The sequence below is a fragment of the Podarcis raffonei genome, chromosome 5 (assembly GCF_027172205.1).
Source record: "Podarcis raffonei isolate rPodRaf1 chromosome 5, rPodRaf1.pri, whole genome shotgun sequence".
NCBI classification, from domain to species: domain Eukaryota; kingdom Metazoa; phylum Chordata; class Lepidosauria; order Squamata; family Lacertidae; genus Podarcis; species Podarcis raffonei.
The window spans coordinates 65,833,170-65,859,151 of NC_070606.1; the positions used below are offsets into that span (position 1 = coordinate 65,833,170).

At 45.1% G+C, this 25,982-nt stretch overlaps 1 protein-coding gene across 1 annotated transcript; it reads right to left on the minus strand.

The window, feature by feature from the left end:
* Positions 1 to 1,453: 1,453 nt before the first annotated feature.
* On the minus strand, positions 1,454 to 25,982 carry LOC128414495 (ovotransferrin-like). Its single transcript, XM_053389868.1, has 17 exons — positions 25,842 to 25,982; positions 23,129 to 23,298; positions 22,337 to 22,448; positions 21,306 to 21,500; positions 20,067 to 20,202; positions 17,377 to 17,432; positions 16,283 to 16,455; positions 12,855 to 13,032; positions 12,196 to 12,347; positions 9,896 to 9,986; positions 8,881 to 8,922; positions 6,988 to 7,152; positions 5,704 to 5,860; positions 4,640 to 4,704; positions 3,163 to 3,347; positions 2,631 to 2,814; positions 1,454 to 1,696 (listed from the first exon to the last, which is right to left on the minus strand). Exons 1-17 carry the CDS (start codon positions 25,882 to 25,884, stop codon positions 1,656 to 1,658), a joined length of 2,145 nt encoding a protein of 714 aa, XP_053245843.1. The 5' UTR covers positions 25,885 to 25,982; the 3' UTR covers positions 1,454 to 1,655.

Here is a 25,982-nt window from a genome sequence, read left to right on the forward strand (position 1 = left end):
CACACAGATCAGTTTGAATAATCTTGTGAATAGTGATGTTGCAATTTAAGTCTCTTTAAAGTTTCACATCAAAATCTCACTTTGCATGCCTTTTCCTTTTGCAAATTTTATCACCAGCTCCTTCAGGTCAACTGCTAATGCTTGGGCATGTTCAGTTGATATAGTTTGCCAAGCCAACTAGTCCCTTTTTGCAACATTGTTGAATATATATAAGTTTTTGTAAGTTTGAACTTTGAGAAAATATGTTCACCACTTGCCACTGGAAGTGTCAGAAGGATCCTTAGAGCAACAGAAACGTTAGGCATATTATGCAGGCACACTTCCTCTTCTCCTGCTGCTTTTCCCTGGGGGAAATCGTTCTTTAGCGCTCAATTATAACAAACAGCAATACAGAAATTTCCCAGTTGACATTTGTTCTAGTCTGTTGCTAAAGAGCAGGTTTTCCCTCAGAAAGGAGCAGGGCAAGGAGAAAACTGCGTGGAACCATACCCAGAAAGTGTGGGTCAGGCAGAGAACAGTTTTCTAGGCATGGCACAGGCAGAAGTATGGATGAGCCCTAAGAGGTGGGGGCTGAAACCCTGGAGAGCCACTTCCAGTCAAACCAGACAATACTGAGCCAGATTTAATGGTCATACTGGGATAAGGCAGCTTCCTATATTCCTACAAGCCCCCCCCCCCATATCCTTTTTTAGATAGTCCAGCTCTGATAATGTGCTGTCTTTACATGGCTTGGTTTGTTTTGCAGATTGGCTCACTTCCTTGAGCCACATACTTTTAGTTCTTGCTTAGTGCTTGTGCCACAGTTGGCACTTGTATAAGGATGATCTGCCTTGGCTTGGTAACCTTTATTGCTTGGTAGTAGGTGATTTGTAAACAAGTGGAGTAGCTGTACTGTGTGGGCTCTATTTTGGATGCACAAACTCCACACACAAGCACCATCCTCTTGGCTTTGTAGAGCCCATCTCCCAAAGCGCTGCTCGAGTACATGAACTTTTTTCTTGCAGGAATTAACAGGCCCAGGGTTGAGGTAGGTAACTGTGAGAGACAAGACAAATAGGAACTCTTTGCTTTGTTTCTTCCAACTTTGCAAATCAGCGTTGTAATATAAACCATCTATAAATTGTTCCATGCGAACTAGAAACGAACCTATTCCTGTATGCTGGTGTAGTGCTGAATCTTTATTGGCCTGAGTCAAAACCAAACTGGAGCAACTCCCAAACCAATTAAAAGCGAATCAACAACAGCAATTCCCTGATGGAATATAAGAGGAAAAATATATTTATTACAGTGGGTCTTCTTATGTTCTTAGGGGTGGAGAATGTGTGGCCCTCCAATATGCTTCAGCCGCAGCCACCGTAGCTGGTAGATTTGAATAATGGACATTGTGACCGGCAGGCTGTAGGTTCCCTACCCCTGCCCTAAAGGAATCAGTAATCATAGCCAACAGGATGAATTAGCTTGTGAGAGTTACTTTTATTTATTTATTTGTACTAGTGACACCAAGGAGTTAAAAAGCCATACAAAGAGAAGCTTGAACACACTTTGTTGTGATGTTAAGGAGAAAAGAAACAGTTGGACAGATCCCCAAGTTAAGGCAAGAAAGAATGGTGCTTCCAATGCTACTCATTCATTAGAAGGAGCTGCTTTTCATCACATTAGACATCATGATGGTGGAAGTTGCAGACCTTAAGGAGTTCTGTAACATAAAAACAGAAAGAAGAGAAGAGAAATAAAAAGGAAAGTTTAAGATCAGCACACCAAAACAGACAAACTCTGGCAATGTTTCGTAATGCCCTAGAAACCATTTTACTCTCATGGAAATTTGTCTAAGACTTAGGAGCTAAAGCCTCGGGTAATATCACATCTTGAATATGGGTATGGACTCTCTCAAAGGTCTGTTTTGTGCAGACTAATGAAGGAAAGGGAGCATGAACAGTGTAGCTAGCTAATAACATTATATTTCATTCAGTTTTCCTATCCAGAATATTGGGAACAGGATGATTGCATAACTTCTATAGGACTGAAAAAACTACATCTGCTTTGCAAAATTGTTATAGAATATAGTGGAGCACGCATGTTTAAAAATTCACAACAAAAGTGCACAAGCCAAAAGTGTGGGGGGGAGGGACGACAACTTATAGTTTATGAAACTGCCTTTTAAAAAGGTCATGTAGCATTGGTCCTTACTGATATTTACTTTTTGCCACTCACTTAAAATGCCCTTTAAACTAGACTCCCCCAACCTGGTACCATCCAGATGTTCTGGACTGCAGCTCTCAAGTGTCCCAGATGGCATGACTGATGGTCAGAAATGATAGGAGCTATAGTCCAAACCTTCTGGAGGGCACCAAATCAGGGAAGGCTGCTTTAAAAAAAAAAAGATGCAGAACAGAGGCGTGAAACCTGTGGTCCTTCAGATGTTGCTGGACCATAGCTCCGAGCATCCCTGACCATTGATCATGTTGGTGGGACTGATGGGATTTGTACTCCAACCACATCTGGAAAGCCTTGATAAGGAAAAATATAATGCTTCCTCTTCGACTATAAGAGAGTACTGTCTAGACTGCAACTGAAATCCAGGTTTTGCCTGAAGCTGACTGGTGTCATTCATCCCAGTGTATAATTGATACCTGAAGGTGAGAATTTCTTGAATCCACCAATAGCAGTCAGATATTGCTCGCCAAGATAAGCAGCGGCGGTCTTTTCTTTTGTGCTAACTAAGCACTGAGTGCCATCTTTGAACAAGCTATCTTTGGTTTCAGATTGGAACATTTGGAAATCCCCTTTTCTTGATCCACCGTTTCCAAATAAAGCCTGTAATTAAGGAAGAAAAGCAGGATTCAGTTAGCTGTTGTGTTAAAGTTTTGGTCACCCACTTTTTGGTAAAAGGTTGTGGTGATCACATGCCATCCAAATGGTGCGTCAAACATTTCACAGTTGTTCTCTTCCTACTGAGCACTCCTTAACGATTAAACTGTTCCTACACTTCCCTTGATTGCTTCTGGGTGTCTTTTGTACAAAGAATTTTGTCCAACTGTGGCTACCTCTACAGAAGTGGTGTGATTTATTTACATACTATTTTTAAAAGCTATCGCAAGCCAACAGATTTATTGTGAGTTGTGATCTGGGAAGTCCCCTTAAAAAAAACCAAAAAAACCTCACCTGTTGGTCAAGTAACACACGACGGACAGCCTCTGCTTTCCCAGGTGCTGCAACTACTCCATGAGTAGGAACTGTGGCCAGACCACATCTTACATAGTCATTAACTGGACAGCGATCGCCATTAGGTCTCAGAAGTTCAAAATCGGCAGCCACCTTGTTCCTTACCCAAGCAGGCTTGTTTTCTCCTGGGAGGAAAAAAGAATGTTAAAGATCAGAAAGCTTTTATTGTTCTATTCAGGGATCTGTCAAGTGAGCACTCACCAGGTGACCCTGTCCCTGATGTTACATACCCCACCAACACCTACAGGTGGATGCAAATGGCTACACAGGGGAAGAAGACTTTATATATTTTGGTATCTGCATGTAGTACTGGAACTTGCTTCTTTAAGAGGAATGGTTTAGCAGTGGCACAGCCTAAGGGGATATATTTTTATGTAACTTCCATGAGAATTGTGACAAGTGAAAGCAACTGAGTTTACCTGCTCCTTCCCCTCCTTTTCTTTACAGCTTGTAAAAGCAGAGTTTAGTTTATTGTACGCAAAGAAATTTTGTAAAAAGGAGGAGGAGGAGGAGGAGAGCATCCAACAGCTGTCATTGCCCTTGGCTTCCTTGTAACTGGGAGCTCGGATCATGCAGGGTCCCCAGTCTCATGCAAGCCACCATATAATACAACAGTATGTGCAAAGCTTCCCTCTGCAGGCAATCATGTAAATTCACAGGTGTCAATTGTGCAAAGGTGGCAGACCATGAGTTGTCAGGGGCTGAGCCAACAAGAACAGCCACACTCTCTCTTTTGTGGAGTGCTTGGGTGGAGGACAAGGGGTATGGAACTTCCAGTCCAAAGACCAAGTGCGCCTCTCCCAACAACCTCTGTCTAGCCCTTGGGACTCTTTACAGGCCATGCCTTTCTCTGCACCATCAAGGGCTTTTGCCTGGCTAGAACATAACCTACTGTACACTTTGGCTTTGCCTTCTGTTAGGTCTGGCATTACCCACCACTGGCATAACCACTCTGGAAGTGGTTGGCAGTCTGATAAAAAAAAAGATGTTTCCATCTAGCAGCAAGGATTCACAATTATAGTGAACTTTGGCTCAGCATAATATTACATATAAATTTAACCTCCAAATGAGGACTTTGTTCCTTTCAATCTGAATACAGTTTAGCCACCAGGGGCCAAATTAAATTGCTTCAGGTTTCACATTTCCATGAGCCAGCAGTTAGCCATCCTCAGCGTAACTCATGCAGAATTTCCCCTTCTTTTCAATGGACTTGCTAACTGACTTGCTGTTTAGATGCTATTCTGCTTGGATCCCCCTTGTGAGCAGGGGACATTTATGGGCATGTAGTGATGGGGGAAATAGACAACCATTTCTCTATAAAACCTGTGGCCACTTTGTGAAATTTGTGTTAGGTTAATCCACAGGAGTAGGGCTCCTTGCGCATCCTGCTTAGGGCTGGCATGAACCTTCCACATACCTTCTGTGTTCTCCTGGACTGTGGTGTGTTTAACAAAGGCTACATCTCCTGCCTCAATCAAACACCTAGAAAATACAATTAAAAGAAAAATGTTGGTGTGGCATTTGTCAATTCCTTCAAACCAGACTGCTGAAATGAATTTGAATATTTCCAGTTATGTTCAAATGGATTCAGAATTTGCAGTGAGAAGTGAAAGACGCAATTAATCACAGATGATAATTTGATGAGATGCTGTGAACTGAAAAGAGTTGTGGCCAATTCAGTGTAATGTTGAAATCACGGCAGTATGCTGGCAACCAGATTTTTTTTGCTATTTACCTGGATGTATATTTAATAGCCATGTTAAAAGTACAGATTAATATGTTTTACTTGAAGTGGGAGAAATGTTATTTCTGCTTATTTGTTCCACCCACTAGGTGGAGCAGTGATTTCATTTGAGACAGAAGTCAAAACATCTTAGTTTGAAACTTGCTTTCAATATCCAGGTTTTGACATGGAATATGTGAGCTTGTTGTTTGCAATTCAGTACCCACAAAGTGATTGCTTCTAGGCTCCACATACCTGAGATAAAGGGGGGATCCTAAGCAGAACTTTGCCCTGCCAATTTTAAAATTAATACTAACAAGGCTTATATCCTGCATAGGATTTTGAATCCTGGGAATTCATGAAAATGTTCTTTAAAAACAACAACAGCAATAATAAGCAGTGCTTTTTTCTGGGGGTACGCAGGGGGACGCATACCCCTAAACATTTTGTGAATCTTTGTACTTTTGTCCATTTACTGTATTTATTTTTCCTGATTTGAACTATAAAATGGTGATTTTCTTGAGTCTAAATGAGAGTCCCCCTAAACATTTTTATAGGGGGGGGAGCACTGATAATAATAATAATAAGTAACAGGAGGAGGAAACTGGGCCTGAGGAGGCATCTGATGGACTAATAGAGACAAAATACTGAATGGCTCGTTGCTGCAGTTGTTTAAGATTTCTCTTTGAAAATCTCATGGGTACATTCCTCTATCATCTCCTGAATAAGAGTTTGTTTTTAATATCCAAGTTACCTACCGGAAAGCACCACTGTAGCCAAAGTATATCTCGTTGCTGTTAGCTTTGCACTTGTGTTTGTCAGCGAGTGCCCCTCCAGTACCAGTGCCCTTGCACAGCTTGCAGAGTGGACTGCTAGGTGGCGATCCTGGAGCACAGCCTTCACTGAAGAATGTACCTGACAGGAGAACATGGAATAGTCACTTGGAATTCTTCTGTATCTGTTCTTGTAAGATGGCCACATATCATATTTGCAGTGAAATATTTGCACACAAAAAAGGATTGCTATTTGGAATGCCCAATAGAATAGAGGAAAGCAGGTTCCCCCCACCATCTTCTTAAAATTTCAGTCTTGTTGGCTGGCAGGCTAGCTATCCTATTTTAAAAGTATCCCACCCATCCCAAAAATATTTTGGTTGCATCCAAATGTAGTCATTTAGAGTAGATTGACTGAAATCAAGGTAGGACCTAAGTCAACCATGATTTCAATGAGTCAGCTCTAGAAATGACTGTGTCATGATCCAACATATTCCCCCCCCCCATGTGATGGTTTATCAGCCATCTGGATTACCACCATAGACTAACGAAACATTGCCAGCCAATCCAAGGGTATTCTCCAAAAGGCAGTGCCATACATTTGTACTCAGCCATTCTTAAGCAGGCGACTGGAATGGCAGATTCTCAGCACTCCATCCTGGCCAGATATCACAAGGTGCACACCCGCACATTTCAGCAACGTGGTAAGTGTTGGGAAACATTTTTCATTAAATAGTATTATAGCAGTGTTGCGCTTACAGTGCTATATTTTACTGCAACTTAAACAAAATAGGCAGGAAAGTGCTGGCTGGACAGAACAATGCAAAGCACTGGCTAACTGTGCTGCAGGAAATAGTGAGGTTGGAGCGAGTGGAAGTGTCTGTCTCCTAGTCCTTCCCAGCTCCTCCAACCTTGCTGGTTGGGGTCTTCTGTCATGTAAAGCACTGCCCTTTTAAAAGGACAACAGCAGCGCCAAACAGTGGCATGCAGTGAATTTTTCATAGGGGAACAGTTAGGGCCAGAAGTGTGAGCTTGCAAAGGTTATGGGGTGGGGGTGATGTCACACATGTGAGCATCGCACCTCCCTCCTTAAGCCGGGCAGAAGCTTCCCAGGCTTTGGAAAGGAGGCACCAGGTTTCTGACACATAATGTATAGGGTGAGATGGCTTCTTTACATATTTAAACAGGTTGTATACCACTTAACCACATTTGGCTCCGAAGGGGAGTCATGTGCAAAGTAGTTAAACAAGTGAACATGAGGTCACTCACTAATATTGAAGTTTCCAATGTTCTCCTGGTAAAGCAAGCCCATGGGGATGTTATACCCAGCAGTCCTATCAACACCAGTATGGCAGGATTTCTTTCCTCTCATTGTCTTCCAGTTGAATCCAGTATCAGTTTTCTTGACAACAGCAACAGCAGTGTAGCCCTTTACTGGAGACAGGAAAGGAAAAGGGGGAGAAAAATCTCAAATAAGGCCTCAAATCAAATGAGACCCTAATTAATGGAGGGAGGCAGCCAAGTTGGCCCATGAAAGCTTGTAATTCTCTCACATGCTGAATGAATGAGTGGGTAGGGTCTTGACTACCTCTCTATTGTTGTGTCCTTATTTGGAAAGTAGGCATAAGTCAAAAGGATGCTTTGCTCATAGATCGGTTTGAAAACTGGGTTCTCTGTCCTGGCTCCCACTTTCAGATGAAAAACCCAGACTCTCGGCTCAGGAAATCCTGAAAGTTTTATTAAATGAATCAGCTGCATCTCTGCTTCACTCAGGGTTCAGGTTACAAGGCTCAATGGGTACACGGGCAGAGTCTAGGATGCATGACCAGGCGTGATTAAATGACAAGAAGGAGAATTGTGTAAGCTCACCTTGAGCTCCTTGGGAGAGAGGTGGGTTATAAATGTAATAAAAAAGGGAGCTAAAACATTGTCTCAACCATAGCTGTCAACTTTTCCCTTTTCTTGCAAGGAATCCTATTCGGAATAAGGGAATTTCCCTTTAAAAAAGGGAAACGTTGACAGCTATGGTCCCAACACAACTGATGCACCCCTCCTGCTCTACTTATGAAGGAGCAGAGTGTGCTCCATCACTAATGAGGTTCCTGTCCCAAGCAAGAAGACTGAGCAGAGAATGGCTCTGCTCTGCTCATGCCTGCATTGATAGCAATGTGTCTTCAGCAACAACGTGGTCCAACCTTCTGACTGTCCCTCTACCACCAGCCTGGCCAGGTCTGCTCAGCCACCAGGGGAAACTCTTTCCCAAGAGACAGGGGTAGGGGTGGGTCTGGTTTGGCTGGCTTCTCAGGAGGTGAGGTGGCACCTGCCTCTGTTGGGTCTCCCTCCCCTCCTGAGCTATCTGACCACCAGGGGGCAGGACCCTCATCCTTGACACTGCTTGAGCTGTCTCTACATAAGGTAAATAAAAGGTAAAGGTAAAGGACCCCTGGACTTGGTCCAGTCAATGATAACTATGGGGTGCGGCACTCATCTCACTTCAAGCCAAGGCAGCTTTCCGGGTCATGTGGCCAGCATGACTAAACCGCTTCTGGCACAACACTGTGATGAGTGCCAGAGTGCACAGAAACACCATTAACCTTCTGGCCACAGCAGTACCTATTTATCTACTTGCACTGGTATGCTTCCAAACTGCTAGGTTGGCAGAAACTGTGACACAACAACAGGAGCTCCCTCCATTGCACGGATTCGAACCGCCGACCTTCCGATCGGCACTGTCTCTACCTGCACCCTTCATGGAATTGTCATCCTCTACCTCTCCTGACACATCCTGCCCCATCTTGCCAGGCACCATGGAGACCACAACATTCGCCATCTTTGCCAATAGTACTGGATTTGAAAGAGTTTTAAAGCTGGCAAATACATTTATATAAATATGAACGAATATAAAATTATATTTATATAAATACAGTTTGAAATGGCAGTATAATATTAGATCCTCTCCCTCTGTCTCTGTCTCTCTCTCAAACAAACATTGCACAGAAAGGTTTATCCATGTTTTTAGGTGCTGGGTTGTTGTTTTTTGAATCACATGTTTTCTGCCCTGGGTTCTTTTGAGAGGAAGGGTAAGATATAGATTTAACAAATGAACAAAAGCTTTAAATCCTAGGTTTACTCTCCATGGCTGTATGTCCCAGAGTTACCCACCTGTTGTCTCTGTTTCTGGATGGGCACATGCGGCAGGGTCAGCTACAAAGAGAATGAGAAAGAGGTTCTGGACACAATATTCCAAGATAAAGAGTTGTATCCAAAGTAGCACTAATGAAGTCATTCTGCCAGCACAAGGATTTCTGCTTCCCCCTGTCCTCCCCCCTTTAAACCTTTGGGGCAAATGTGGGGAGGATGCAGGGTTCATATGTGGTGGTGAGTGGGGGGAAGAAAATGAGGGGGAGTTCTGATGTGCAAACAGAAATCCTGATGGGACACGCTAATTGAATACTGCCCCAAACCCACCCAGTTTTTGCAATGCCACAACAGCCATTTGTGGTCACAGACCTGAGGGTCAAACACCAGGTGCTTCCTGAGAACTTATAATAAAAGTGAATCACACATAGAGCATTGCTTGGCACATCTTCACAGTGGTGTGCTCTCATCTGAAGTGACAATATGCTTGCCCATAAAGGTAAAGGTAAAGGGACCCCTGACCATTAGGTCCAGTCATGGCCAACTCTGGGGTTGCAGCGCTCATCTCGCTTTATTGGCCGAGGGAGCTGGCGTACAGCTTCCAGGTCATGTGGCCAGCATGACTGAGCTGCTTCTGGCGAACCAGAGCAACACACGGAAACGCCATTTACCTTCCCGCTGGAGCAGTACCTATTTATCTACTTGCACTTTGACGTGCTTTCGAACTGCTAGGTTGGCAGGAGCAGGGACCAAGCAATGGGGGCTCACCCCGTCGTGGGGATTCGAACCGCCGACCTTCTGATCGGCAAGCCCTAGGCTCTGTAGTTTAACCCACAGCGCCACCCACGTCCCTATGCTTGCCCATAGGTAGGTATAATAAACACAATGCAAAATTGGTATAAAACCTTGAGCCTGCGGGTCAAGATCCCCATTGGCCCCCTTGCAGAACTGCAATGAAGGTGTATCAGAAGTTATTTCCAGATGTGTGCTTGTGATAGTGTGGGCTGTATTGAGTCAAACTGCCATTTTTCATACTTACAGTAAACTTCAGCCATCACTGGCACCAAACCGCACATCCCGGCAGTGTAGACAAACCCTCCGTCCAAGCTTATGGCATCAGCCTCATCTTTCTGCAAAGAACATCAGATATGCTAATAGCAAACACATTCTTCACATGTGAAATATTTTATATAGCCAAGACAACATCATCCATGCATGAAAGGGGGCATCGGAAAACATGCATTGGGTTTGAAGCAAATTTGTTCCTCAGGGGCATTATTCAGTCATTGCTATTTATTGCAATGTACCTGCTTTGTTTGGAGAGGGATTATGAAGGTGTGCTTTTATTGCGCAAAGAGCACTGGCAGTGGTACCTTGGAAGTCGAACAGAATCCGTTCCGGAAGTCCATTCAACTTTCAAAACATTCAGAAACCAAGGCGCAGCTTCTGATTGGCTGCAGTTAGTTCCTGCAGCCAATCAGAAGCTGCAGAATTCACATCCGACATTCAGGTTCCAAAGAACGTTCAAAAACTGGAACGATCACTGCCAGTTTTCGATTGTTCGGGAGCCAAAATGTTCGACTTCCAAAGCGTTTGAAAACCAAGGTATGACTGTACGGGTATCTACTCAAATGTGTAAGAGATCCATATACAAATGTAACAATCTGGACATAACCAGTATTAGAGAAAATCCTCTTCTTTTTGTTATGCTTGCACTTTCCCAGTCAAACTGTTAAGCCTGTAAAAGGCTTAAGTCACGAAACAGTAGCCCTGCATGTAGTTATGCATGTGGCATGAAAGCCTTCCTCAACCTGATATTTTCCATATATTTTGGACTACCAGCTATGCTGGCTGGAGATACTGGTAGCTATAGTCCAAAACATCTAGAGATCACCAGATTGACTGACCTTTCTAAAATTTAACCTCCATGTTGCATAATAGGAAGCATGTTTAAAATCTTGTAATTTGAATTCAAGTTTTGCAGCTTGACATTAATCTCTCAGCCTTCCAGGCACTGAGCCTGGAAGCTGGAACATAAATACACATTGTGAAATTAACACTATATAAAACTTCTTTGGCTGCAGCCTTGCTCACAGGTTAGTGAGCTCTGACTAGAAAGAATGGGGAAGACTCAGAAGCTAGTTTCCTCCAAACATTTCAATGTGTCTGAGCACAGAATGCACACGGTTGGTATCGTCTACACCAACATTTAAAGTACTCTCACAGCCCTTTAGGAAGGGGAAGGCAGTAAATGACACTTGAGCTCCTTGGGAGAAGAGGTGGGGAAACAGAATAGTGCAGTACCCAATAAGATGCCCTCCAGATGCTAGACTACAAGCTCCATCAGTCCCAGACAGGATGGCAAATGGAAAGAGATCATGGGAGTTGTAGTCCAACGACACCCAGAGTTTACTATATTGGATATCCCTGAGATTCATAGGTCAAAGATAAGCTAGTGTTCTGAGTGGGCATGATGCCCCGAGTCCCTTCCGATTCATCTGTGGGGGTAGAATGTGTAAGAGCAATCTTGCCAAACTGGTTCCTTTATTAAGGTAATGACTTTGGCTGGTGAGTTAAGTACAATGATCAGCATAACCAAAGAGGTTTCCCTGTGCTATAGAACAGGGGTCGGCAACCTAAGGCCCATGGGTCACAAGCGGCTCACAGGGGTCATTTAACCAGCCCCCGAGCTGCCCTCGAACCGAGCTGCCCACTCGATGAGTCCCTGTGCACTGTGCTAAACTGGCACAGCATGGGGACTCACTTCTGCAGTGCCGGAAACTGCGTCTGCGCAGACGCCGGAAATGGTGGGTGTGCGCACTCACGCATGCGCATGATCCAGCCCACAGAGGGATCTCCACTGCTGTGAACCAGCCCAGGCAAGGTAAACCTTGCCAACCCCTGCTATAGAACAAATGGCTGGGACTTCCCGCTTCATATGAAGATATTTTAATTTATGAGAAATTTTTCTTAGTTATCTTATTTATATTTAACTACCTGTGGCCTTTTAGACATGGGCGGGATGTTTTTAATGCATTTCTCTTTCCTCTTGGCTTTAATGTTTCCATGTGGGGTTTATTGTATGTCCGTTCATTTGGCTGTAAGTCGCTTGTAAAGCAACTAACAAATTATTGTAAAGCAACTAACAAATTTAATAAATAATTTTTAGAAAACTACAGTTCCCAATATTCTTGGGGCGTGTGGGGAAACATGCTTTAAATGCATGATGTGTACACAGCCTCAGAAGCAAAACCACACTGGATGGAAGCAATGAAACCCAAGTGAGGACTCACAGTGGCAAGGTACAAGGGAAAGGGGTGTGCCACTCAAAGCACTTACCAAGATCTTGATGATGCAGTCATCAGGAGTTTCTGCCACAGCACACTCTATGGAGCCTCCGCTCACTCCACTCCATGAGTCGCACTTTGTTTGTTCAGCCTTGCCCACTGCGCACCACCTGATCCTCCCTTCGGTATCAGGGGAAGGTCTGTCTAAAGGATCAGAAAGAGAAACTCAATTAACCAGGAGTTCTGATGCCTCATCGTGCTGCAAATTAAGTGCTGGTAGAGAGAAGTGCTGGTGACTTCATCAAGGGGCTCTGGACAGCTGCCCCAAAGTCCAACCCTAACTGGCACCAGTGCTGTTACATGTGCCGGAGTGTAGAGAATACCAGCAGAGATGCCTCTTACCACTTCCACCTACTGTGGGGACCTGAACCTCCAGTGACAGAGCTGGATCCAGGAACACACCCCCAAAATGCATTTGATCCCATCCAGGACAGGCAATGGCTCAACTTACCAGATCTGAGAACCACTCACCCACAGAGCCTTTGTCTGGTCAGGATTCAGACTCAGTTTATTAAGCTAATCTAGCCTGCCACTGCATCCAGACACCAGTCTGGAGCCTTCTCAGCCATTCCCAGTTCCAGATGATACAGAGAAATAGAGTTGGGTACCACCAGTGTACTGATGGTCCATGGCAGCTGATCTCCTGCATACCTTTTCTGATAGCCCGAATAGCACCACAGTACTGGGAGCCCAGGTAGAGTTGAGAATCCATTAACTCAGGTACACGAAGAAGACTGACAGCAGAATCCTTGAATAGAAGGTCTTTGGTAGGACCTTCAGGAGAACCAAAAAGTTTGCATCCAGATTGTGGGTTCTGGGAAGCCAGCTCCTAAGATAGGAGAATAAATATTCATTGAAGAGTGAGAAAAGGTAAGAAGAAAACATGAAGTCAGATGGAGCGCATTGAAGAGTTTTGAAAACTCATGGTATATGCATCACCACTGCCAACCCCACCAAAAGCAGGTCAATTCCATCTCTCTCCATCCCTTTATTTTCCAGTGGACACCTTCAACATTCCATTGGTTGACCTGCCTCAACTTAACTGCTAGACTTGCATAGTCTACCTGACTTCCACTTCCTTTTTGGGGGTCTAATGAAGAAACAACGAAGAAATGCAGGACTGTAGTGTAATTATTATTATTATTATTATTATTATTATTATTATTATTATTATTTTTACCCCGCCCCATATTTTTACCCCAGCCACTCTGGGCAGCTCCCAACAGAGGACTAAAAACAGAACAAAACTTCAAACATTAAAAACTTCCCTAAAAAGGGCTGCCTTCAGATGTCTTCTAAAAGTCCGATAGTTGTTTATTTCCTTTACATCTGATGGGAGAGCGTTCCACAGGGTGGACACCACTACCAAGAAGGCCCTCTGCCTGGTTCCTTGTAACCTCACTTCTCGCAGTGAGGGAACCGCCAGAAGGCCCTCAGCGCTGGATCTCAGTGTCCAGGCTGAACGACAGGGATGGAGAAGCTCCTTCAGGTATACTGGACCGAGGCCGTTTAGGGCTTTAAAGGTCAGCACCAACACTTTGAATTGTGCTCGGAAACGTACTGGGAGCCAACGTAGGGCTATAAGGACTGGTGTAATATGGTCTCAGCAGCCACTCCCAGTCACCAGTCTAACTGCCGCATTCTGGATTAGTTGTAGTTTCCGGGTCATCTTCAAAGGTAGCCCTACGTAGAGCGCATTGCAGTAGTCCAAGCGAGAGATAACTAGAGCATGCACCACTCTGGCAAGACAGTCTGCGGGCAGGTAGGGTCTTAGCCTGCATCCCAAATGGAGCTGGTAAACAGCTGCCCTGGACACAGAATTGACCTGCACGTCCATGGATAGCTGTGAGTCCAAAATGACTCCCAGGCTGCACACCTGGTCTTTCAGGGGCACAGTTACCCCATTCAGGAGCAGGGTGTCCTCCACACCTGGTTGCCCCCTGTCCTCCCCAAAACAGTACTTCTGTCTTGTCAGGATTCAACCTCAATCTGTTAGCCGCCATCCATCCTCCAACCACCTCCAGGCACTCACACAAGACCTTCACCGCCTTCACTGGTTCTGATTTGAAAGAGAGGTAGAGCTGGGTATCATCTGCATACTGATGAACACCCTGCCCAAACCGCCTGATGATCTCTCCCAGCAGCTTCATATAGATATTAAAAAGCATGGGGGAGAGGACGGAAGCCTGAGGCACCCCACAAGTGGGGGTCTGAACACTCATCCCCCAACCCACTTTCTGGACATGACCCAGGAGGAAGCAGCAGAACCACTGTATGACAGTGCCCCCAGCTACCAGCTCCTCTAGACAGTCCAGAAGGAGGTCATGGTCGATTGTATCAAAGGCCGCTGAGAGATCCAGCAGAACTAGGAAACAGCTTTCATCTTTGTCCCTAGCCCATTGGAGATCATCAACCAGCGCGACCAAGGCAGTTTCAGTTCCATGGTGAGGCCTGAATCCCGACTGGAAGGGATTCAAATGGTCCACATCCTCCAGACGTGTCTAGAGTTGTTCAGCAACCACCTGCTCAATCACCTTGCCCAAGAATTGAAAATTTGAGACTGGGCGATAGTTGGCCATATTGGCCAGGTCCGAAGATGTTCTTTTAAGAAGCGGTTTAATAACCGCCTCCTTCAGCGGGTCTGGGAAAGCTCCCTCACAGAGGGAAGCATTCACCACCCCACAGAGCCCATCACCCAGCCCTTCCCGGCTCACTTTTATTAGCCAGGATGGGCAAGGATCAAGGAGACAGGTGGTGGTTTTCACTAATTCAAGCAGCCTGTCCACATCCTCGGAGGTAACAGATTGGAATTGATCCCATGCAACTTGACTAGACAGGACTCTAGCACTTTCCCGCCCCAGCCCTGCTCCCACATTAGAGTCTACCTCTTTCCGAATCTGAGCGACTTTATCTGCAAAAAACTTCATTTTGGGGTCCTTACCAGGCCCCGATGGTGCAGGTGGTTCTGTTAAATTGTGAACCACCTGAAAGAGTCTCATACTGCTGTTTTCTGCAGATGCAACAGAGGCAGTAAAGAAAGTCGTCTTCGCTGTCGCTATTGCCACTTGGTAGGCTCGACATTGAGCTCCAACCTATGTCTGGTCTGATTCAGAATGTGTTTTCCGCCACCTGCACTCTAGCTTCTCAGTGATTGTTTTATCACCCTCAGCTCCAGGAGAAACTACGGGGCTGTCCAGGCTCCATGCAATCAGAGAGGGCGCTTCAGAGCCAGACAGTCGATAGCCCTGGTTAACTCCGCATTCTAGCGGGCCACCAGGGGATCAGCTGAAAGGTCATCAACATGGGATAAAATATTCCCTACCACTCTCTGAAAACCATTTGGATACATTAAGTGGTGGGGGCAGACCATCCGAATAGATCCTACCTGCCTGCAGAGGGGAAGGGTCGCAGAGAAGTCCAGTTGCACCAGGAAGTGATCCGACCATGGCACTTCTTTTGTTTCGCTTTTATTGTCAGTTCACCCACATCCATAGAGGTAAACACCAGCTCTAAGGCATGTCCATGACTATGAGTTGGGCCAAACTTATTCAGGGACAGCCCCATGGAGGCCATGCTTTCCACGAAGTCCCGAGCGGCCCCTTGTAAGGTCATGTCAGCATGGATGTTAAAATCCCCTAGGACAACCAAACTAGGTGTCTCCAGGAGCACATCCACCATGACCTGAAGCAGCTTGGCCAGGGACAAGTTGCTCTATATACTTTGGATTTCTAGAACCTCAACATTTCATAAGTCCTGAAGCAAGCTTGTTTGTGTATGTTTCCATTATTATGGGTTGTAGTCAACTAAGTCCAACCCACTGCAATTAATGAACTAAAGTTAGTCCTGTCCACTCATTTCAGTGGGTCTATAGAGAGTAGGAGTAGCATTTAATAGCACTCTGTGTGTGTGCGTTACTTAATTTACAAACTTGCATGCTTGGAAGTCCCCCATAGGTCTTACAAATCTTATGTGCAGTTGTTTTAACTGTGTGTTGCTGTTTATAAGCGGCCACTATATTGTAAATTGCTTTGGGATACATCATTGAAAACAATTTATGAAATACACACACACACACATACCATTGCTTTGGAGAGGACCGTCCAGATCTCATCTGCCCGACTGTCGGTACTCCGTGCTACCACAGCATGAGCAGGGACTCTAGCCAGAGAACACTCCTTATACTTTTCAATAGGCTTCCTACTGCCATCATCACAGAGCAGCTCATACTGGTTCCTTTCTTCTGGACTGAGGGCTATGAAAAATGATAGCAAGATTTAAAGCCAGGTATGTAAGATAGGTTCCACCCTGAAATGCTAGAATACCAAAGCTGAGAAATGAGAAGCCCATAGACTCATAGAATGGTAGAGTTGGAAGGGACCACGAGGGCCATCAAGTCCAACCCCCTGCAGTGCAGGAATCTTTTGCTCAACGTGAGGCTTGAACCCACAAATCTGAGATTAAGAGTTTTGTGATGTCTAATAATGAAAAACAATGAAGGTGAAACTCTACAATTACATGATACTGATTCCACCTGTATATACTGAGAGTCCATCCAGGTTTACAGTGGTTACAATTTCCTGCAGGAAAGCATTGTAGTTCAACGGTGGAGTACATGTTTTGCGGGCAAAAGGTTTCAGGTTCAATCTCCAGTATTTCTGGGTAAGGCTGGGGCAGAATCCTTCCTGAAACTCTGGACAGCTACCGGCAGTCAGTGTAGACAACACTGAAACAGTAGTTTGGCTAAGCATAAGGCAGATCTTTCAATGTTCCTTCCAAGGAATGCTCAAGTGGTTACTGTACTGTATAGGGTGTTTGATCTTAGGATATAATACATGAAGTCAACCAGGTGCTGGAACAGCCTAATTGCATGACCTTTTCACAAATGAAGCTGTGTATTTTTTGGCACTTGCTACACTGTGGAAAAAGCTGAACCATACAGGTTTCTGCACATATCGTCAGCCTTCATAGAACCAACTCAGTCCATGGAACTCAACACAAACTGACTCAAAAATGTGAATTCCGTCTGCACAGAGGGTTGAGCTCTACTAGGAACTTTGGGACAGGTATTGTGGTGCCTTCCAGATTTTGTGGACCACAGTCCCCAGCATCCCTGACCTTCAGGGAGCTGGAGTCTAACAACATGTGAAGGGCTAAACTTGCCCTCCGCCCTTACCTAGTACAGTTGCATCTTTCACAAAGGCCACATCTCCAGCTCCATCCTTCAGACATCTAGAAGAACAAGCAGAGGAAGAAATATTAGAACAACTGAAGTTTTGGGTCCTTACACCAACCTTCTGCGTGTTCAAAGAAGCAGAAAGGAATTACAGATCCTGAGCATACAAACTACTATTGTTTATTTTCTTCAGCGCCAACAAAACGCAGAAGTCATACAGTCCATAAGTGAAGAACTTAAAAATCATAATACACAGATAAAACATAGATGGTCTCAGGAATGATCAAGCACAGGAAATCAGTTCCGCTTCCGAGTGGGACCGGGTTGCGCTCGGGCCACCAGATCCCACCCCGCCTCAGCGTTCTGCGTCACACTGAGGGTGACCCGACCACGCCATTTGCCAGGCGGCCAATCAGGGAGCTGTGGGGGGCGTGGCCGGGGCCAATTTAAACTCTGGAAGCTCCTCTTTCAGCCTCGCACCGCGGATCTCCCACCCTCTTTTAGGTAGGGTCACTGGCCTTGCTATGGACTTCGGTTGGTCGCCGTTGAGGGGCCTGGTAGGACTTTTTCCACTTGGCAGATTGGCACCAGCCACTTGGTTTTCACCTACCTCGTAGCAATCATCACAACTTTGTAAGCTTTGGTGGTTAGGCATTGGAATAGCGATGTGGGGGGGAGGGGAGGTGTGGCCATCACCTGCCCCTCCATGCATAAGGGTATTCCGTTAAAGGAATCCAGGGGTGTGGATCTTGTCCGAAGCCCGTGGAGGGGCTAGGGCCATGCCAGGACCCCAGCAGGAACCCGGGGGGGGGGCTCGAGTCGATCCTCATTGGCAGGGCTCCCCCTACTGGTGGTTTACCCTTCCAGACTTCCTGCAAGGTGGGCAGGAGTCAGATATAGTCTGTTGATGCCAATGCCTAAGCCAATACCACTCACATTCTGTAACCAATAAAGTTGTGGCCTAAATTTTGCCCATTAACATTAACCTAAATTCTGTGTCCTTGTGTCTTTATTCTCCTAGGGGTGGATTGGGGGTCTTGAAGCGCAAATGAGTAGTAAAAGAGTGGAAGAATAGGTATGGTGAGACTTTGATAGTTCCAGAAAAACTTTCTTCCGGAAAGGAAAGACTTATCGTGAGGGAAAGAGAGGAAATCAGACATTGCAAGTTGAGTGTTCCAAAACAGAAATCATAGCAAAAACTCATAATATAAACAACAAAGAGTCAGGTAGTACTTTAAAGACTAACAAATGTATTATGATTTAAGCTTTTGTGGGCTTTATGATCTGGAATTGTAGTCATCAAAAGCTTATGTCACAATGAGTGTGCAGTTCTTAGGGTGCCACAAGTTTTTTTATCATGTTTTCCGCAACTGATTGAAATGACTACCTCACTGGAAATTGACAATAAAAATTCATTTTTCCACAACCTGATGGTAGAACTTTACATTGCCATGTAGAGATATTTAACCAGTTTCTTGCTACCCACGGTAACCAGAATATACAAGACTTTGAGGATATTTTAATGCTTGCCACATAGTTGTGTGCCACAGAAACTACTGGGAGACTTCCACACACTCAGTTGTTTGTGCATTTATTGTGCAAAAATAAATAATCTCCATCTCTTTCTGCACTTCTGCAATGATTTGCAGATGCATCTACACACAGAAGAGCAATGTTGCTATTGTGATGGCAGTAAAGTATAAATGTCACATGTTCTGAAAATGTTACTGACATCTGTTGGATATAATTTCCTGTCCATGCTTGCACCATTATGTGAAACTTTGTTTTTCTTCATTATTAAAAAATGTCTTTACTTATGTGGAAAATGGCAGCTAAGCTAGCCCACCCGCAGCTATGTCTAGCTGTTTCGGAAACATTCTGGTTTGTTTTTCACTCTTAGGAGAGTGGATTGTTTTTATTCCTTTGTAGAGTTCCACCTCTCCTGCACTGGAGTGTACATCTGGCTAAAGTTTTGTTTTTAACCCTAAAAGACATGTTGACAAGGTTTTGATTTCATGGCTAGGGGAGAAAGTGTTAAAATTCAAATCCCCATGTACTACAGTCCTGAAGAACACTCCCTCCTCAATGGGCCTAGCAAGAAAGAAGAAGAGGAAGAGGAAGAGGAAGAGGAAGAGGAAGAGGAGGAAGAAGAAGAAGAAGAAGAAGAAGAAGAAGAAGAAGAAGAAGAAGAAGAAGAAGAAGAAGAAGAAGCAGCAGCAGCAGCAGCAGCAGCAGCATAATTGCTAACTACCATTTAACTACCTGGCATAATTGCTAACTACCATTTAAAACTGAGAGTTTCCAAGAAGCAGAAGGCATCACCTGTGTATAGGCAGCCTCTCATCTGATGCAGGGTAGAGAATCCACTACACAACAGAAGCATGTCTAGCTATACTTGTATGTTTCTAAATAAACCAAATATTACAAAAACACCCCTTCTCTGCCAAAAGAAGGTAGTGATGCTCTTATGATCTCTTGTTGTTCAAGGAAATGGGGAGTGTACCATCAGTCCTTTGATTGTCCAGAAAGGCTCTCAGGTTGCATGTTTCCAGTGTTAGGTTCAAAAATTGTGTTCGGCATTTCAGAACAAACCCCTCCTTTTCCTATTTTGGTTATAAAGCACCTGAATTTCCTAGGGCTATGACACCCCCCCCCAAAAAAGAAACCAAATGGAAATGCATGTTACTTACTGGAAAGCCCCTGAATATCCAGCGTAGGGGTCGTTCCGGCTGCATTTTTCATCACCTTTTCCAGCGCAAAGGCGGCACAGATTTGGCTCATTTTTGCAACCTGGGACACAGGAGCCTGAGAAAAACTTGGCTACAGCTGTAAAAGAAGACCACACAGGCAAGGCATTGGCAGGTCCCTTCTTCTAAATAGCATTCACCTATTAGTTTGTATCGGGGATGAGTCAGCCACACAAACGTTTCAGTCATGGCCTTATAATGCCAATTATTGTCAAGGACAGCACTCGCCTCTTGGTAGAAAGCAGGTGGAACACAAAGTCCAAGGAGTCTCTGTGACAGGGGTGATGAACCGTGGGCCTTCCAGATGCTGCTAAACTCCCATCATCCCTGACCATTGGCCATGCTTGCTTGGGCTGAGGGAAGTTGTAGTTCAGCCACATCTGGAGGGCTAAAGGTTCTCCAACCCTGTTCTGTGATGTCCCAGAAAACAAATCTCAGACCATATGCTGTTTCAGCAACTGCAGAGGCATACAACTTGTGATAGACATCCCAGAAGCTTCTGCAATGTTATATCGGCAAGGTAGGGCTGGGAAAGCCTCTTTCAGTCAAGGACCACATTCTGTCTCAGCTTGTCTTCTGGGGGCCATGTGCCAAAACAAAAGGTGGGTGTGGCCTAAACAAAACAGGAGTTAGCCTCCTCCATCCTCTCTTATGCACGCACGCACACACGCACACAAATTCACACAAGCACACGCATACTCAGGATACCAGGACACACTTCTCAGATCATGCTCTGCAAACACTTGGGTAAATAAAATGTCTTGCGTTAACCCTGGATTTTATACCTGGTACCTATGAAGAGGGACTATATGTAAAACATGTGCTGGGTCATCATTCCACTTTAGTAAAGGGCAGAATGCCAAAATTCCCAGAGGGTGTACAGCAGGGATGGGGTACCTGAGGCCTGGTTGCTGAATGTGGCCCTCTCTATCAGGACACTCCTCAGGCCGCCGCCACCCTGACCAGCCCTGCTCTGCACCCTGTGAGTGCTTTTCCTTGGCTAGAATGTGTCTCTGAACTATGATAACACCTCTTGTTTCTCTGAATGGAGAATGGAAAGAAATCTCTGACTTCTGTGTGGCTGGAAAGTAATCTATTCAACAAAGGTCATGTGACCCTCCTTCCTGCCCGTTCTCGCTCCTTCCACATCAATCTTGTGGCTTTCATCACTCTGCTTCTTACCTTTTTCTATAGGTTCTGTTTCTGCTCCAGCCCATTCTATAAGACCAAGATTCAACAACCGCCCTACTGGCATAACCCAGCCTGCAGATCTGCCCAAGCCAGTGTGGCAAGATTTCTTCCCTCGGAGATCACCAAGTGCCTGAATGGTATTTTTCTTCACAACGGCCACAGCGTAGTAACTGGTAACAGATTCTCCTGGCAGGGAGAAAGAGAGAGGGCATATTGTGACCTGTGCGGCAATGAAGAATAATAGAATTGTAGAGTTGGAAGAATAATAGAATTGTAGAGTTGGAATTGTAGAGCAATGCAGGAATCGCAACTAAAGCATCCATGACAGATGACCATCCAACCTCTGCTGACAAACCTCCAAGGAAGGAGAGTCCACAACCCTCCCAAGGGAGTCCGTTCCACTGTTGAACAGCTCTTACTGTCAGAAAGTTCTTCCTGAAGAACTTTACTACTTCTTCCCTAGTCTGGAGACCTTCTCCTAATGACTCTTGTCTACTAAGTTGAATTTACTGGAGAGCTGAATTTAATAATGGAAAAATGAGAAACTGGAAGAAACCCAAACTGACAGATTCTTTCACTCCTAGCACTAGAGAGTCAGTGTGGTGTAGTGGTTAGAGTGATGGAACAAGATCTGGGAGAGTCCACCAAAAACCAAGGGAGTCCGTTCCACTGTTGAACAGCTCTTACTGTCAGAAAGTTCTTCCTGGTGTTTAGTCAGATTCTCCTTTCTTGTAACTTGAAGCCACTGGCTCCAGGCCTACACTCCATGGGCATGTAAGGCCTGCTCCAGAAGCACTCTCAGATGAACCTGATGGGTCTCTAACCTCTAACTCAGAGGACTCCGTTGCAGTAGGCCCAGGAAGATCTGGGGCTTCTCCACTCCTCTGGGAGTGGGCTTTAAGCAGGCTTGGCTTTAAGAAAAGCAGCATATTGCAGCAACACCTGAACCCTGATCCCAGCTTGGGCCTTGCCACAACACAGAGCACAACAGAATTCTCAAAATCAGCCCTGTTGAAATTTACCTCCTGTACTTGTGCCATAAACTTCAGATACAACCGGCTTCAAGTTATACGGGGCCAAGCCTGCATCATAAATGAGACCACCATCCAGGCTGACAGCATCTGCCTCGGAGGCCTGAAAACACATAAGAGTAGACAAATGGGAAGAAGAAAACACAATTGGGAAGGAGAAGTGACAGGAATGAAAGGAGCTAGAAAGACTATTGTACCACTCAGTGACGGGTGAATCCCAAAATTAACTGAGCTCTCTTCTCTTTTTTCACAGTGCCAGAGTCAGAAAGGAGGTATAGAGTGATCTTAAACTGATAATTTAGCCCAGGGGATCAAGAAGGGACTTTATTAGTGTTCTAGTTGCCTGGGACTTTGCTTTAGGTTGCCACCAGGCCAATATTTTGTTTTAACCTCTTTGGATCTATGGCCCCATAATAAAGTGATTACTGTTTTAACCACTAAAACCATTTTCTGGCAAATAACCCATACTGGAGTCTGAAAAGGCAGTATACAGGCAAAGGCTGTTTTACCATTGATTCCTCCCAGGTTCCATGACCCCAGGGATTCTGTCAGCCACTTCTGTGATCAGACAGAACTTTCCAATGTCTGTCCCTAGTCAACCCCTTTCTGCCTCATGGGCCGCTCCTAGCTCCTGCTTCTGACCCTAACCAGGGAACTAGGATCTTTGAAACAAACCATTTTCTGCAGAGTTGACAGACCCACCAGCAAAAGTTTGGTTTGTCTTGCACACCAAATTCAGGGAAGTCCCCCAGTGTTTGGGTCCAGCTTCCACTAATCACTTACCGCAATGGCACTGATGCAGTCATGGGGACTGCTCTTCTTCACACAGCTGAATTGTGGGAAAGATGCAGGTTGCTGGGAGGTACTTAAGCATTCCTGCAGTCTTTGACACTTGTTCTGCTCAGCCGTTGATGTTGTACACCATCTTACCCCGGACGTTGCAAAACACGATGCTGTGAAGAAAATAAAGGAGGGGAAGTGTTGTGATATCATGGGCCATGAACGATGATAACGCTGCCTTGCCTGAAGTCCACCTCCCCAGATGTATGGGATTTTCTTCCCATCTGTGCGATTGTCTAATACTAGGATCAGGGTAAGAAGATTTGCTCACCAACCTTCCCCAACCAGATGGTTTGCACTGCAATATTCATCAGGCCCAGTCAACATGGCCACTGGTCAGGGATGATGGGAGCTGTAGCCCATATCATCTGTTAGGTACCACATTGTGGAAGGCTGTATTAAACTAACCTTGACTATCAAGACAGAATCCTGAAGATCTGGAACTGCTCCTAGATGCCTACATAAGGTACACATCCTTGAATTGCTGTTTCCTTGTTGTCCATGTAAATGAGATTTTCTCAAAGCTGCATGTTTTTCAGTGCATCTCTACAGATTCTGTCCATCAGAACTCTGTTGCTTAACCTACACACAAGAGCCTCAATCCAGGTCTTGCACTGCATCACACTGAGCAGTCACATACTGGCCCCAAGACAAAGACTCAGCTGTTTAGAGGAACGCAACACTCTTCGCTTAGTCTGATGTTGCAGTACTTAAGGGCAATGAATTATTTCAGTCCGTGGTAGCTGAGATTTTTATTCAGCCTGTGATGAATGCCAGCTGTGCTGTCACAAGTCAAGCCAGAGCTATCACATTCTAGATCGAAAGAGTCTGGAGAGATTGCTTTCACACTCTCAGCCACACATGCTCAAGCAGCTATAAGCTGCGTATGTGATAAAAGGGAACCACACGGGGTGAAGGCATCCTCCTTTGCTTGACCCTGTGCTAATTTAAGTTTGTTGGTTAACTTTTCTAGTAGGGTGTTTTCGCACGCAGTCATCCCAAGACATGTTCGTGCTTCAGGAATAAAATCCTGCTACCACCAAAACCTGGACACATATTAAACACCAGGGGAAGATTCCCTTATGTACTGAAAGTAATGTGCTGGGGAGAGAGGTTCATTGGGAGCACATAATGGGAGGTGAATGGGTAAAGAACACATCCATCCATCCCTACTCCCCACAGTACCAATCCTAACTGTTGCTTCCTCCCAACACCAGACGCTTTAATTGCACTCATGCAATTAACACAGCCCTATTCATTGTAGCTTAATTCCAGTTGATTTGAGTCTAGTCCTAATTAGAAGAAGGGCAATAGCTCAGTGGTAGGGCACTTGCTCTGCACACAAGGCACCACATGTTCAATCCCCGAGAATCCTGGGAAAGAATTCTGGGAGCAGTGGTCTCTTAGGGGTGCTGGGTATTGCAGCTTTGTGAATAAGAAACTGCAGCTCCCAGGATTCTTTGTGGTGAAGATGTGTGTTGGATGTGCTTTAGATGCAATGGTGTGGTTACGAAACCATAGATTACATGCAAACATGGGGGTCCCAGTTTGGGGAGATTTGCAGGAGGGAATCAGCTGCCAGGAGGAGGGTGTTAAACTCTTTCCCTGACCACATCTCCCTCAAGCTGTTTCTACATCTATCTTTCTGCATCTGGAAAACAGTTGGGAAGAAATACAGTGGGGGAAGGGGGAAGCACAAGAGGATTTAACCACCATACCGTCCTCCCCAAATCCCCCCAACAAATGCCCTTTATCCTACATACACTTTGCAAATGTGGGTTTCTGAACTGTTTCACAGAGGAATATGCAATTCTGCCTCCCTATCCTGGTCAAAGCACATCACCATTATGGGATTAATAATGGTACTGGTGCCCTTTCCAGAAGGTAGAGTTGCATACCTCAAATATTAGTCCTTAAACCCTATCTTGCTGTTCACTGTACCTAAGCTTACATAACTATATAGTTATAGTTAAGCACTGTTTCAAGCTCTAAGAAAGATATTCTGGTTGACAGTTCACTGTGTGCATAAATGGAAGCTTCATCACTTAAAGTTCAGACCCATACTATACATTGAAATTACATGGCTTCCCTCTCACCCAAGATCATGGGGAATGTAGTTTACCTTTAATCAGTGTTACTTTTCATAGAAAAAGAGGTGCCAGAACTCACCATGAACTTACCTTGTTTTCTTATAATGATAGTGGTGCCCACCTGAGAGGTGCCAGAACTGAGTTCTGATGAGTTCCAGCTGAAAAAAGCCCTGCCTTTCACACAGCTATAATCCCCAGCACCCTTAACAAACTCCAGTTCCCAGGACTCTTTGGGGGAAGCCATGCGCTTTCAATATATGGTGAGGGCATGACAGAAGATAGCAGAAGCATTCAGCTCAGCAGGGCTCTTGGACTGAGACCTCAACAAAAGGCAGGAACTGCTGCAAACCAGTGAGACTTTCTGCCATCCCTAGGACTTTGTTGTTTTCCATAAGGAAAATATTTGAAAGGCTTGCAACCCTATTTCTTAAAAGGCAAGGAATGGCAGAAATTAAAGCGGCATGATTTTTAAAGGATTGCCATTGTCTGAGCACAGACTCTAATTCCACCTTGCGGCCATGAAGTGCCTTTGACTTGCCCCTTTCTGCAAGCCTGCATTCACTTACCCAGAAGCCCAGTGAACAGCACAGCTTGGAGAGCAAGCTTCATGTTGTCTTCTTCCTGGAGGCTTTGAGAGAGGTGTTGCAGAGGTGTCTATCACAGACTGCTCCCACGGCGTCTGTGAGGCTTTTGACTCAGCAGCCTTG